Source organism: Helianthus annuus, chromosome 16 (assembly GCF_002127325.2).
Source record: "Helianthus annuus cultivar XRQ/B chromosome 16, HanXRQr2.0-SUNRISE, whole genome shotgun sequence".
Classification (NCBI taxonomy): Eukaryota; Viridiplantae; Streptophyta; class Magnoliopsida; order Asterales; family Asteraceae; genus Helianthus; species Helianthus annuus.
The window spans coordinates 2,160,151-2,174,227 of NC_035448.2; the positions used below are offsets into that span (position 1 = coordinate 2,160,151).

Genomic DNA, 14,077 nt, shown 5'->3' on the forward strand with positions numbered 1-14,077 from the left:
TGAGTTGTTGGACCAATAAATAGTTTGGGCTACAACTTAAAAAAACACAAGAACTCAAATGGGTTTTGTGCCTTGGCTTAATGGGCTGATATGAATCAATTAGGAGGTCACGAAAGTTTAGTAAGGGAAATTTTGAGTTGGAAATTAAAGTTTGTATTTGTGATTGGCTAGAAAGAAGTGGGCCAAGCATTCGTTTACAAAGGAGTAAAAGGGTTATTATTGAAATAAACAAGAGAGAAAAGAGAACCAATTCATACATCTTTATTAATCTAACTAGTTTTATACACTGCGCGCGTTGCGCCGCGCTAATCCGAATAGTTCTTGGTGTGATAACATGTACGATTTACGTTAAAACTCATAACGCAATCGCGCTAAATGAATCATTACATTAAACTCATAACCCGAATCAGTTTTGACCCATCATTGGATTCAGGTTTGTAGAATAATCATTGCATCTTTGTAATCATATTAAAAAACTACCTTTTCCTACATGTGATTATTCCGTAGACCCTCGTGTAGCTCGGCTTCAAAACAATACGCCGAGCTTCCACCTCATACGGCTCCTGTGACATCCGTAAACTTACGATCATTGGAGACTTATTACCATTAACCTGCGATGCCCCATCGTGTCGCTGTGGAGTTGTGTGGCGTGGAGATGAGCCAGTTGCTATTGCTTTTGTAGGAGGCGGCTGGATTGTAATCTAAAAAGGCATGGCCGTGCGGTTGGGAATTGGATGTGTTATGCAGGTCTGTGGAGGACACAGGGTAACTGTGAAAATAGAAGTGGCTTCACCGCCCAAATACGCGAATAACAACCCTACAAAATTTACACCGCCCACATCAGCATATAACAACATTTATCGCGGTACTTTTATATAATGATCAGCTGTGTACTTTTCTTTTCTGAACTCATCTAAGCAAATGTCTAGTAATGATCAATCACAATTCCAAGCTACAAATTAAATTTACAGCATAAGTTGAATAATATTCAAAGAATATCTAGCCTTGCTATATACAGAATACAAATTGAAGAGTATTTTGTATTTGTTTGTTGTTTGCTAAGACTTTTAGTCCTTTTTTGGAACATGTACAAATACACAGTTCCCTTGCCTGGGTATCGAACTCATGCAAACCCCAACAATGTCTTTTGGAGTTCATGGTTCCCCTCCCCTTCACCCTTTTTCAACTTTTTAAAACAATCAATATATATTCGATTTGTGCCGATAAAAAAAACAACTAAAAGAGATATAAAATAAAACTTCATGTTATTAAAAGATAAACTAATACACCATAACTTTAATTCATTTAAATCATTTAAAAAGATTCCAACAATGCCAGACTATGTTCAAAGAATCAAAGAGGTGGTTAGATGCTATACATGCATAGACATTTGTAAATTGTAACTGAAATGTCTCTTGATTTAGGGTATAAAATATCAGGAAATTTAATAGAAAGCTACCAACATATACAGTCACATAATATTTTTATCATTATTAGTAGCAGCCATTTTCAAAATATTCAAAGTTGCTGAGCAATGAGAGGCATAACAGATCTAAAGGTATCCCTTTTCAAAATATTAAAAGATGGTGGGCATTAATACAGTAAGCTACATACTTATTTCAAACAATTGATCCTATTCATATGAGAGCACAACAAAGTAGCATGTATTACGTTTACCTTGTATCAGGCTTCAATGCTTCATTGAGAACATAGCACACATCCAGGCTACAGCTTTTGTGAAACTTACAACTTCTCATCCTTAGACCACATGGTGTGGGCATGGTGGAGCGGCGTTGTTGCCTTTCCACGCCGCACAAACCACACCGGGTGCGGCATTGTAGACGGCGTTGTTGAAGGGGCGGCAAGAATTCCACCGGCGCGGAGGGTTGGAGACAATATGGTCGCGTGTGATTGGATGCAATTAATATTAATGTTTTTATTTAAATTCAATAGATTTTATAGAATTTTGAAGTTTAAAAGTGTCTCACGTGTTGAATAACGCCGTCCACGCCCTGTCCCACACCTCCCGTTTTTGCACCACGCCCTGTCCCTGACGTGTGCTTACGTGTCGTCGACGTGTCGCATAACGCCCTATTTTCAAGCCCCCTTCGTACGGTCTTACAGCCTACACACACCTTTTGTGAAACTTACATACCCGGATCCAACCCGTTTTTCGTCTTTGCTACATATATTCTCCGACCGAAACCCCACCGCCATAGCTTTCCAACCCGACACGCTGCTGATTAGCATTCGTCACTTTGGATCTCGTCCTAAGAGGGTTAAGCATTTGTAGCCGAAAACTTTCATCGTCGCTGCTAGCATTAAACACGGTCTCCTTGCTAGGTGAAAGTGTGAAACATAATCCTTCTACAAAGAGATCAAAACTATGAATTTAAGGACAAAAATTAAAATGTATTGGGTGTTATGAATCAAAAAACAACGGACTACTACAAATGAATTAAAAAAGAGAAACTCAAACTTATGTTGACAAATAAATTTTGTAAGTCAATTGCTAGTGAGCCAAAGTAACTATACTTGCAAACGAACAGAAGCCTAGAGTTCATGAGGGCATAAGAATGGAAAAAAATCAAACAGCAAAATAAAAGTGAAACTGAGGCTACCTGTCGGTGGCTTGTTCCACCGCCGGTGGTATCTTCCGCCGCCTGTTCGATATCACCTCGCGTAATCTCACCGCAAAGAGGAAAGTGTGATCTACCGAATAAATGGAGACATGCAGACCAAAAGTGCTTACAATTATCGCTGAAACACGATTCAAGTCTCTGAGGTTGTGGTTGTTCAAGATCACCTTCAAGTCTCCCATTTCGTCTCCAGAATCCACCGATTAGAGTGACCGGTACCGACGCCGGAACCCTAGAACCCCCGGCCGTCAAGTTCACATTCAGCGACGATGGACAACATTACCGGCGGCCGGAGACCATAGCCGGTTCGTCCATCACCGCCGCGCCTCTCTCTATCTCACTCTGCCTTCGGCTCTCTCTCTCTCCCTTCGTCGCGCACTGTCTGTCTATCTCCTGCCGCCAGATGGGGAGCGATGAAAGAACCCCTTAAATACCCCCCCTGAAATATACTGTTCATTCCATCCGTTTATTAATATACTAGTGCTAATACCCGTGAATTTCACGGGGTGGACAAAATAACCATTCATTAAAAACAAACTTGAATCCAAACAGTCAACAACATTAACAACTAAAATCCGAAAACTTTGAAAACGCAAATACGATGATAACTTAAAAAACAACCAAATTTAAAACTTCAGAATTGGAAAACATAATTATTTTTCGATCTTTGGAACCAAGAGAGTTGGCTCGAAATCTCTTTTCAGACCTTCAGTAGGATCTTGACGGGGTTTAGTTGCTGATCGACCGGGGGATTCGTCAAGGTCGTACACCTCAACCAAGTTACGCTTTAATTCGCCATAGATGATTGTCTTTTTTGTGTTTTCATTTTGCAATAAACTCCTTCCGGTGCTTATGTCCGAAACTGATAAAGGCGTTTCATTCTCACCGGTACCAGATATTGAATCCTGAAAACATAATATTCGAAGGTAAGTAATATAAAATAAATAGCAGCCACAAAGCCACAAAAAACGATACATTTCTACAGTTTTATGTGGATGATCCATACACTTGTATGATGACGTATTGTCACCTAAGGAGGGTTTCTTGATCAGTAGACAAACATTCTCTTCCAGCAGCTTTTTAAACTTAACCAAGTACTTGTTCATTACAGTTGCTTGGATCTTATTGCCCTGAAACAAATAATAAAGAATAATATACCAAAGATATCTACAGGTTTATGTCTATAATTTAGAAAATCTCGTCTAAACGTTAAAAAAACTTTAAGATATCAATACAGTAAATAAAATGTGACGATGTTAAGGTTAACGAAAATTAAAAAAAAAACTAAAAACTTGAACAAATAAAAACTTTAAAACCCTAAAAATGTATATTAATTAATATATATTGGTCTGAATATATGGAAAATACCTCCTCATCCATAAGCATCATCTCGATTGCATATGTTTCCCCAGGGACCTTAAACGAAGGTTGCCTCCATAGTTTGATAATGCGAACTTTGAGTGTGTAGTTGTCGTGTGAAACATCAAGGTGGTTCAGAAAGGTGATATCCGTAGGTTCCATTATTTAACCTGTAATAATGTAGAAAATCATGCTGAATCGAATGAAAAATTAAGTTTAATGAACGTCAACACAACATAAAACAAACATGAAGTATGAATGAAAGTGTTATATATGATGATAGTGAAGTTTAGCAATAAGAATTTATACAAAGATCTTACCGGTAGCAATCTGGTTTAAAGAGGAGAAAATGTCGTAGTAGCAGATTAGATAAGAGGTGGTTTGATGGTGTTTTTATAGTTGTCTTTTAAAAACTGAATGATTTCAAATTCCAAAAATATAGAAAGTTATTTTGTTAACCCGCGTTAATAGAAACTGTTTCTAAGAAAACTAATCCTGATTCGTGCATGTTGAGATCAAATCTCAGCCGTCTAAAATTAAAAAAAAAAAAAAAACACTCTAAAAAGAGAAGTTACCTTAGAACGTGGTCAATCCAACATTAAAAAGATGATTGGTCAGGTTATTACCAAAAATTTCGGGATGTAAAAATTTCGGGATGTAGTTTTGGTAACCGTCAAAATTTAGTAAATTATGACAAAATACAAAAATAGAATGATAAATATAGCATTTTCTAGTTTTCTAAAAATACAGGATTCCACGTTATCAAATATATTGGGAACATAATTTTGGTAACTCACGAAATTTGATAATTTATCAAAATAACAATTCAAATTTCAATAATTACTATATGGAAAATAACAAATATTATTACAAGTCTACAGAAAAATAACAAATAAGTATGACGTGCAATTACCCAAGAATTGTGTTCATTAAATTAAACATTAACGATTAAAGATCCCCAATATATTATTGTATTTATTTTGTGATAAGAGTAACGCGCTTTTTAAAACCCAGCCTAAGGAAACGCTCAATTGTGTATGCCCATACACGATTAAAACCAATAGTAACACATTCTCGTTTGTATGCATGCCAAATTAGGGATGAGCTCAGTACGAAGCGGTACCAAAAATCCCAAAAAACAGGTACTGGTACCAAAAATACCTTGTGCGGTTCGGTACTGGTACGAACCGTTATTTGAGGGTAAATTCAGTAAATATCAGTATTGAACCGGTACTCAGAACCATTTGCTCATCCCTATGCCAAATGGCGTACAGTAAAATCCAATTGGAACTAAAAAACCAAAATCGATCTCTTTCTTTGCAACATACTCTATGTCTGCTGATTGTATAAACATCTAAGCTATAATTTAAAAAAACTAAGAACTAACTGTGTTGTGCTAATTGTTTAATGCCCTTTTAAAAGTCCCCAATATCACTCTATGTTGTGCTAATTGTTTAACAACCACTTTATATAAAAAAATGTTTAACATCGACTTTTTATAAAAATAATAACTCATTCATATAATCATTCCTAAATCAACAAATAACACCTTTGGTGGACCAAACTGTTCTTACAGGGCTCGAATTACTTATTGCTTTTCTAGACTAACATTAAACAACAAATCCACACATTAGCACAAAGAAATCAAACATCTAAAATGAAAAGATTAAAACGGATACAAACCAGAAGGCTTCAAATGACGCTGTTCAAACTTGATCCGTGGAATTCTCTTCATCGCTTGTGCTGCTCCCATATCTGATGCGTACCAATACAAAGCCCTATACACAGAAAACATAGTAACAATTTCGAAGAGGGTTTTGCAGAGGTGAAAGAGCGGATATCTGGATGAAGAGCAGTGGGGATTGGAGCGGAGGAGGATGGCGATGTTCGACACAGATAAGAGAGGGTGAATGCGGCTGGAAGAGATGGTGTGGTTGGAAGAGAGGGTGAATGCGGCTGGAACAAAATTAGGGTTGACTTAACTACGGGTCTAGAGAACGGGTATGAAATATTCATGTATTTTCTTTCTGGGTTAAAAAAGGATCCGGGTAAGCCAATCGGTTATGTGGGTAATGGGCGGGAAAAAAAGGATTGGGGTTGCTGTGAGAGTGACATGTGTCCAAGTTTTTATTCCTTTATTAGAGAGGATAGATAGGACAATGCGTGAACACATATATACTATGCATATTAATATATATGTTTATAACGAAAAAAGAAAATGTTAAATCCGTAAATTAGAAGTATTGTAGATCAATTTTATATCTTAAAATAACTTTTTCCGATATTATTGACAACGGGCCAATGGGAAGCCTCATTTACCCATTTTGGGCTATCATCACGCAAGCCCAACAGGAAAAGACCAACAATAGTCTGCCTTGCCCACTAAGGTTACCGTTATGAGCGGGAAAAAGGACCGGAGAAGACAGACAACATTTAATGCTTGATTAACAGAGGATCTTTTGCTGGAACTGTACCCTTTCGCCGGAAACATTAAATGAGACTATGATCTCACCGTTGGGGGTCAGACACTTGTCTGAGCCCCCCACAGACTATCAGAACCCATTGGATTATCTCGTAAAAATATCTCACGTGAAGATTAAGGCTTGGTGGATATATAAGGGTGCAAAAGGGATGATCAAGCAGGATCCAGGTATCTCATTTACTACCCTCACGTTTACTACTCTCACACTAAATTCCGACCATCATTCCCACATATTTATTACAAGTATCGCATTTATTAGATTCACACCTTAGAGGAAACATCCCGGTGATCATACTCATCGGGGTAAGCTCCTCAACTCTTCCGGCAAGTTTACTTACTCTCACGTCGGAGCTTGGTCACGGATCCCCCCTCCGGGGCCCTCCGTGGCGAGGCTAACAGTTTGTTCTTTTGTAGTAGCAAAGACAAAGACTCTTGACGTCAACGAAGATCCATCTAACGTCATCCGGGAGTTGGGTATTCAACATTGGCGCCATCCGTGGGATATCAGCCTGTCCGGTGTTCCCACATCAAACTCCGACGTTAAGAGTAGCTTATCTCACCGACAACAACATGGCAACCCCACCCAACTCGCGTATCACCCAGACGGCACAGAATGATATGGATAGGGTCACTGTAGAAGACATAACTCATGAAGAAGGCAACGAGAACCAGGTGGAAAACCCAGAAAGAACGGAGCACATCACCCCAGATTTTGTGGCCATGCACAGAGAAAAGCTAACAAAATGTCTTGAAGATTTAAAGAGACAAGAAAAGCTTGATAGCCTCAGGGCTAGGCTTTCTTTTGACACACCCTCCAACCAAGAAGGGACAGACCTTCAAACAAGAGCAACAGTGGTGACCCACTGGAAACATTCATGACTGCCCTTAGACAAATGTCTTCAGAAGAAAGGGAGGACCTCATCTCAGGAAAGAAGTCGAAGGAAAAGGGGAAGGAAAAGGATAACCAAAGTGAGGATGGCCTGGATCAACCCTATCTACCACGGGACTTAGCTGAGGTCTCAAAGTTCACACGAAGGATTGCAGAAGCACCAATGCCCCCCAAAACAAAGTTACTCCCAAATTTTGACCGCTATGACGGGACAAGAGACCCTGAAGATCATCTTCATGCCTTCAGGGGAGCAGGGCAATTTGGGCGATGGTCCATGCCTGTATGGTGCCACATGTTTATACAAACTCTGACGGAGGGAGCCCGACTTTGGTTTGACAGCCTCCCTCTAGGGGGAATCGATAGTTATGAAGAGTTAAGCGAGAAATTCCTCAGGAACTTTGGCCAGCAAAGAAAGGTGGTCAAGAATCCAAATGAGATCCTCCACATAAGGCAGAGGGACAGTGAGCGAGTAGATCAGTATATGGAGAGGTTCATCAAGGAGAGCATGAACACCAAAGATGTCCCGGAGGTCATGAAGATCAGCAGTTTCATAAACGGGCTAAAGCATGCACAACTGTATGAGAAACTAGGGGAGGAGTTCCCCCACTCGTTTGACAACCTTATGGACAGGGTCAGAGCCTTTGTCAGAGGAAAAGACACGGTCAGCAAAGCTAAGGAGATGGACGTCACAACTCGAAGGATCACCCCAGCTGCAAAGCCTCAATACAAAGGTACACCTTACTCCAAAAAACCCGCTTTTGATAGAATGTTGCACGACAGAGCAAGGCCCTCATATTCCCCGTATAGACCTCGAAGGAGAGGCCCCCCACCTTACTCTGATCATTTCACCCCTCTCACCAAGACCCCAAGTGAGATACTGGCCACTGAGAGGGTAAAGAACTCCTTCCCGAGGCCACCACCCATAAAGCCTGGGCCAAAGGCACAGCCTAACGAGTATTGTGACTTCCACAAAGGTTTTGGGCATAAAACCGATGACTGTATGTATTTAAAAAGAGAAATAGAGGTTGCAGTGAAGACGGGAAGGCTGGCCCACTTGGTTAAGGAAATTAAGGAGGGGGAGGGGACCGCAAGGGAAGAGATGTAAGGGAGCCTGGGAGGGCAGATGTTGATATGATTAGAAGAATGAATGAATTCGATACCACACGGAGTGTAAAAGCCAGGATCCTGGGCTCCCCAGAAAGAATGAAAGCTCCCATCCTCATGCCACACTTGGAGGAAAATGAAGTGCAACGACTTCCACTCAACATCTCAGCCATAATAGCTGGCCACAAAGTGTCTCGAATACACGTAGACGGAGGGTCCGGTGTCGTTGTTTTCTCAGATTTGACAGAGATGTAAGAGATTGGCTCGAAGAAGATTCCATCCCCTTAGTGGGATTCAAAACAGTGTATCACACCCCCTGGGAAAAATCAGGCTTCCATTCACAGTTGAGGTAGGGGATCGAGTTCGAACGATAAACCTGACCTTCACAGTGGTCAGGGCACCCTCAAAGTATAATGCAATCTTAGGGAGACCCGGAATCGGGGACCTACAAGCACAGGCATCCACCCCTCATGGAGCTTTAGTGTTTCAAACACCGAAGGGTTTAGCCTGGGTAAAGTCTGCTTATGAAGTGATTTCCTCCGTATCCGAAGGAGAAGCATCCGAGAGGCCCCGGAAAGATGGAGTAGAGGAGTGGGTCCTTTGCGATAGGTTCCCAGAACAAACGATCAAAGTAGGAAATCACTTAAGTGACAAATGCAAGAGTGCCCTGAAGGAACTGCTTCTCCTCAACATAGATGTGTTTGCATTCCAACACGGAGACATGACAGTAATCCCTATGAGCCTAACCGAACACCGGCTCAACACCTTCACATGGGCGAAACCGGTAAGACAGAAAAAGCGAAGCATGTGGCCCAACAAAAGAAGAGCTGCTTGTGAGGAAACCAGAAAACTGCTCAGGGCAGGAATAGTCAGAGAAGTAAGGTATCCGTCCTGGATCGCCAATCCGGTCATGGTTCAAAAGAAAGACGGGGGATGGAGAATGTGCATCAACTTCCAGGATTTAAACAAAGCATGTCCTAAGGATTGTTACCCCCTCCCAGAAATAGACGTCCATGTAGACTCTTTGTCTCAGTACCCCCTAAAATGCTTCCTGGATCTACAAGGGATACCATCAGATCCAGATGTCAATAGAGGACGAAGAGAAAACCGCCTTCATCACAGACGCGGGGACATTTTGCTATACCAAGATGCCCTTCGATCTTAAAAATGCTGGGGCCACATATCAGAGATTCATAAACACCCTGTTCAGGGAACAACGGGGAAGGAACTTGGAAGTATACGTTGATGACATTGTTATCAAAAGCTTGACAGAGATGGCCATGATAGATGACATAGCTGAGACTCTTAACACAATGCAAGACGTGAATATGAAGTTAAACCCTGAAAAGTGCTGTTTTGGGGTAGAGGAAGGGAGTTTCTTGGGGGTAGTGGTCACTAAAGGAGGAATCAAAGCTAACCCGAAGAAAACTCAAGCTGTGGCTGAGATGCGATCTCCAAGGTCCCTGAAATACATTCAACAACTGAATGGGAGATTAATAGCATTAAATCGTTTCTTGTCAAAGGTGGTCGACAGGACCCTCCCCTTCATGAAGGTGTTGAAGGACTGCCTCCAAACGAACAAATTCAAATGGACCCCAGAAGCGGAGGCTGCCTTCCAAGAAATGAAAACATACATCTGCAAGCTCCCAACGTTGGCCACCCCAGTGCCCGGAGAACTCCTGCTCCTATACTTGTCCGCCTCGAAAACGACCATAAGTGCAGTCATGATGGTAGAACAGGAAGGGAAGCAGATTCCAATATATTTCATCAGCAGAACACTTAAAGGCCCCGAGGAACGCTACATGCCCCTGGAGAAGCTGGCATTAGCCCTTGTTTTCGAATCCCGGAGACTCGGGAGGTACTTTCAAGGGCACAAGATTGTCCTAATGACTGATCAACCTCTCCAAAAGGTACTCGGGAGGCCGGAGCTGTCAGGACGGTTGGCTAAATGGGCTGTGGAGCTGGGGGAACACTCTTTGGAGTTTAAACCCAGGACGGCCAAGGGGCAGATACTGGCCGACTTTTTAGCAGAAGTCCCTGAGGATGAAGAGAGGGAACTTTTAAAATGGGAAGCCTTGGAGAAAGAAGAAAAAGAAAAGGAGGACGAGTCTGTGTGGAAGTTACTCACCGACGGGGCCTCTAGTGAAGGAGGGAGCGGGGCAGGCATCACACTGATAAGCCCCGAAGGGATTGAGCTGACATACGCAATAAGACTGGACTTCGAGAACACCAACAACACTGCAGAGTATGAGGCCCTCTTGGCAGGAATGAGGCTGGCACAAAAAATGAAAGCAAGGCATGTGGAAGCTAGCACTGATTCACAACTAGTAGTAAAACAGTACCAAGGAGAGTACGAAGCCAAAGACAACATCGTGGCTCAGTACGTGGCAAAAGTAAAGGAAACAGCCAAGGCATTCAAAACTTTCAAATTAGAATACATCCCCCGAGGAAGGAACAGAAAATCCGATGCCCTCAGTAAATTGGCCTCGGTGGCGTTCGACCACCTGGCAAGAGAAGTCAAAGTGGAAGTCCTGACCTCCCCTTCCCTCAACACGAAGGAGGTAACCGCAATAGAGAATGCACAGGAAAAATGGATGACACCGGTCATAAAGTTCCTCAGGAACGGAACATTGCCCGAGGGAGACTAGGCAGCCAGAAAGGTAAGGGTCAAGGCCCTGCAGTATGAGTTGATTGATGGGGAGTTGTACCGAAGGTCATACCTAGGTCCATCCCTGAAATGTGTTGATATGGAGGAAGCTGAGTATGTGATCAAGGAAATGCATGAGGGGATTTGTGGAATGCATTCGAGGCCAAGGACGATAGTAACAAAGGCGATGAACGCGGGGTTCTATTGGCCACGAATGTATGAAACGGCATCCGAGGAGATTAAGAGATGTGATAATTGACAGGTACATGCACCAATGACCCATCGACACAAACACCCCATGATACCAGTCTCAACGTCATGGCCCTTCCAAAAGTGGGCCATCGACATAATCGGGCCATTCCCGGAAGGTCCAGGTGGGGTCATGATGTAGTGAGTAGTACGATAATGAAGATCAAACACGTTGATTATGTGAATACCCGTGCTGTTCTTCCCCAACCCCAAAATTCAACCCAAAGGGCTCGGAAATTGAAGTGAAAAAACTGTTTTCTCAAAATTCAATTCTGATTCATCAAATGACTAGGGCAATACATAAATAGAGACAGAAATTCGAAACGGGCCTAAAAAAGACAACGGGCCAAACACAAGCCCAAAAACAAAATGCCCAAAATACTTGAAAAAACATAAAAATGGAAAAAAACTAATAGAAATAAGCGATTTTGGCCCGGACGATGACCCAAACCGCCGTAGGCGTCTGCAGCAAGATAGAGCTCGTTCTCCCGTTCGTTTTGACTGGTCACACGCCCAAACCGGACCCCCGTAGCCCAAGTTAGAGCCATTTCAGTGAAGCCCCTTTTGTGACGCGATCTTGGGCCTCCAAATACAGGATGGCCCGCTCTTCCACGCTTGGGCCCGCATCAGGTCAAGTATGTGGTAGTGGCCATCGATTATTTCACCAAGTGGATCGAGGCGAAGCCCTTGGCAAAAATAACTGGGGAACAGATGAGGCGGTTTGTATTAGACAACATCATATGCAGATACGGGGTCCCAAAAGAGCTGGTGAGTGATAATGGCGTCCAATTTACTGGAAGACCTTTTAAGCCATAGTGTGAGCGGATACACATTCAACAAGTGTTCACCTCCGTCACCCACGCCCAAAGTAATGGATTGGTAGAGAGAGCTAACCAAAGTGTCATCAAGGGAATGAAGGGAAGACTCGGGAGAAAACAAAAAGGATGGCTGGAAGAACCACCATTCGTGTTATGGGCATACAGGGCCACTCCTAAAGGTTGCAATGGAGAGACTCCTTTCAGCCTAACCTACGAGACAAAAGCTGTCATCCCAGCTGAGATAGGACCCAACTGCCCGAATGAGGCTCCGGGAGGAGGAAAATGAGCAAGACCTCAGGATTAACTTGAATCTCTTGGAAGAAATAAGAGAAATAGCAGCAGTCAGGGAGGCTAAATACAAGAAGCAGCTGGAAAGCTATTACAACGCCAGGATGAAAAAGCTTAACCTCGTCCCCGGGGACCTAGTCCTAAGAGCAAATGATGCCAGCCTGCAAGAGAGCACCGGAAAGCTAGGCCCCAACTGGGAGGGGCCTTACCAAGTCGTATGGGCAAACGGCAAAGGGAGTTGCAAATTGGAAACACTCGAGGGCAAGGAGGTCCCCAGGACCTGGAATCTCATGCAGCTTAGGAAATATTATATGTGAGGGCTCTGCCCCCAGGGAAAATGGCCAAGAGCCACTTTTGTAACATTTAACTACTAATCTGGGGTTTCCCCAAGGACAAATCTTTTGTAACAGTTTACGCTGGGAAATATAATCCCAAAGAAGTGAATGAAAAACGGACAGTCAACGTGTCCTCTTTTGACAAAATAACGGGTATTATACCTAGGCAGACGTGCCTAGAAACACCATAAAGCCTACTTAACAGGCAAACACACGTGTATAAGGCATCTCAAGCATGCCAAAAGCCCGGCCGTGGGGCAAATAAGGGTCTAGCTAACCCAAGGAAAACGGACAAAAAAGCAAATCAAAAACATAATCTTACATTATAAACTTGTCCAGTGATTGGCCTCGAACAGACAATCCATGTTTACTAAACAAACAACAAACACAATGTATCGTTGTAAGCTAAACTACAAAAGGAAATCATGTTTTATTCATTTACAAAACAAATGTACAAAGAAAAGCCTCAAAAAACTTTGGCCAAAATACAAAACAACGAAGCACAACAAGTTCAACCAAAAGAACCAAAGCTCAACTTCTCGTAAAATGATCCAAAGGTCCCCAGGAAAAACATCGTCTTGATCCTAAGCAAAAGCCCCTGCAAAAGCAATAAACACAACAAAAAGCATGCAAACAACAGGGCAACAACACAAGAAGCATAAACTACATGATTAGCCACCAGGGAGGGCCCCCACACAAAGGCCCCCAAACACCAAAAGTTTAAAAGTATCCTAAGGCAAGTAGTTAAGTTACAACCATATCGAAGAAAAATAAATGTTCAGAAATCATTCGGGGGCACCCCCAGACAAGGATGGCGGAGAGGAAGGACCAGCAGAGGAAAACAAGGCTTTTAACTCGTCAATCGATATTAAGGGATGCTCTAGGATCTTCTTCAGGATGGCAGGGGTCTTGCTTCCAAACTCCTCATCCAACTTGGACAACTTCTTCTTAGCTTTGGAGTTGTACGACGGAGTCTCTTTCCTGCCTAGACCCTGAGCAGAGTAAGCATAACCATCCTTCAGACCGGCCTGGTAGCCAACATCCCGGTAAGCCCAGCATATCTCCTCTAAACCACTCTTAAAATCCTCTGACTGAGCAACAGCAGCAAGGAAAGCTCCGAAACCTTTAGTAATTAGCCAATGCTTCTCCTTTGCTAACCGCTGATTGTCATCAGAGGTTACCCAGTAGTCCGCATACATGGTGTTAAGTTGCTCCTGGGAAATGGAGCCAACCTCCTTCACATACTTCAACTCAGCAGCCAATTCTC

The 14,077-nt window shown here is 42.6% G+C and overlaps 1 protein-coding gene and 1 long non-coding RNA gene across 3 annotated transcripts; one reads left to right on the forward strand and one right to left on the reverse strand.

Annotated features, from left to right (window-relative positions):
- Positions 1-236: 236 nt before the first annotated feature.
- LOC110916079 lies at positions 237-5,993 on the reverse strand. Of its 2 annotated transcripts, XR_002579483.2 has the most exons (7): positions 5,682-5,992; positions 4,008-4,168; positions 3,646-3,769; positions 3,346-3,544; positions 2,622-3,088; positions 1,678-2,367; positions 237-817 (listed from the first exon to the last, which is right to left on the reverse strand). It is a non-coding gene; the product is annotated as an uncharacterized LOC110916079 (long non-coding RNA). The 2 variants fall into 2 exon arrangements; XR_004884633.1 differs by having other exon boundaries at positions 2,622-3,544; positions 5,682-5,993.
- A 1,380-nt stretch (positions 5,994-7,373) lies between these two features.
- On the forward strand, positions 7,374-8,474 carry LOC110917459. The gene has a single exon (XM_022162009.1). The coding sequence runs from the start codon at positions 7,374-7,376 to the stop codon at positions 8,472-8,474; it is 1,101 nt and encodes a 366-aa protein (XP_022017701.1).
- Positions 8,475-14,077: the final 5,603 nt, after the last annotated feature.

Bases quoted from the DNA above. Each gene is read 5' to 3' on its own strand.
- LOC110917459 (XM_022162009.1), top strand. From the start codon at position 7,374: ATGTCTTCAGAAGAAAGGGAGGACCTCATCTCAGGAAAGAAGTCGAAG.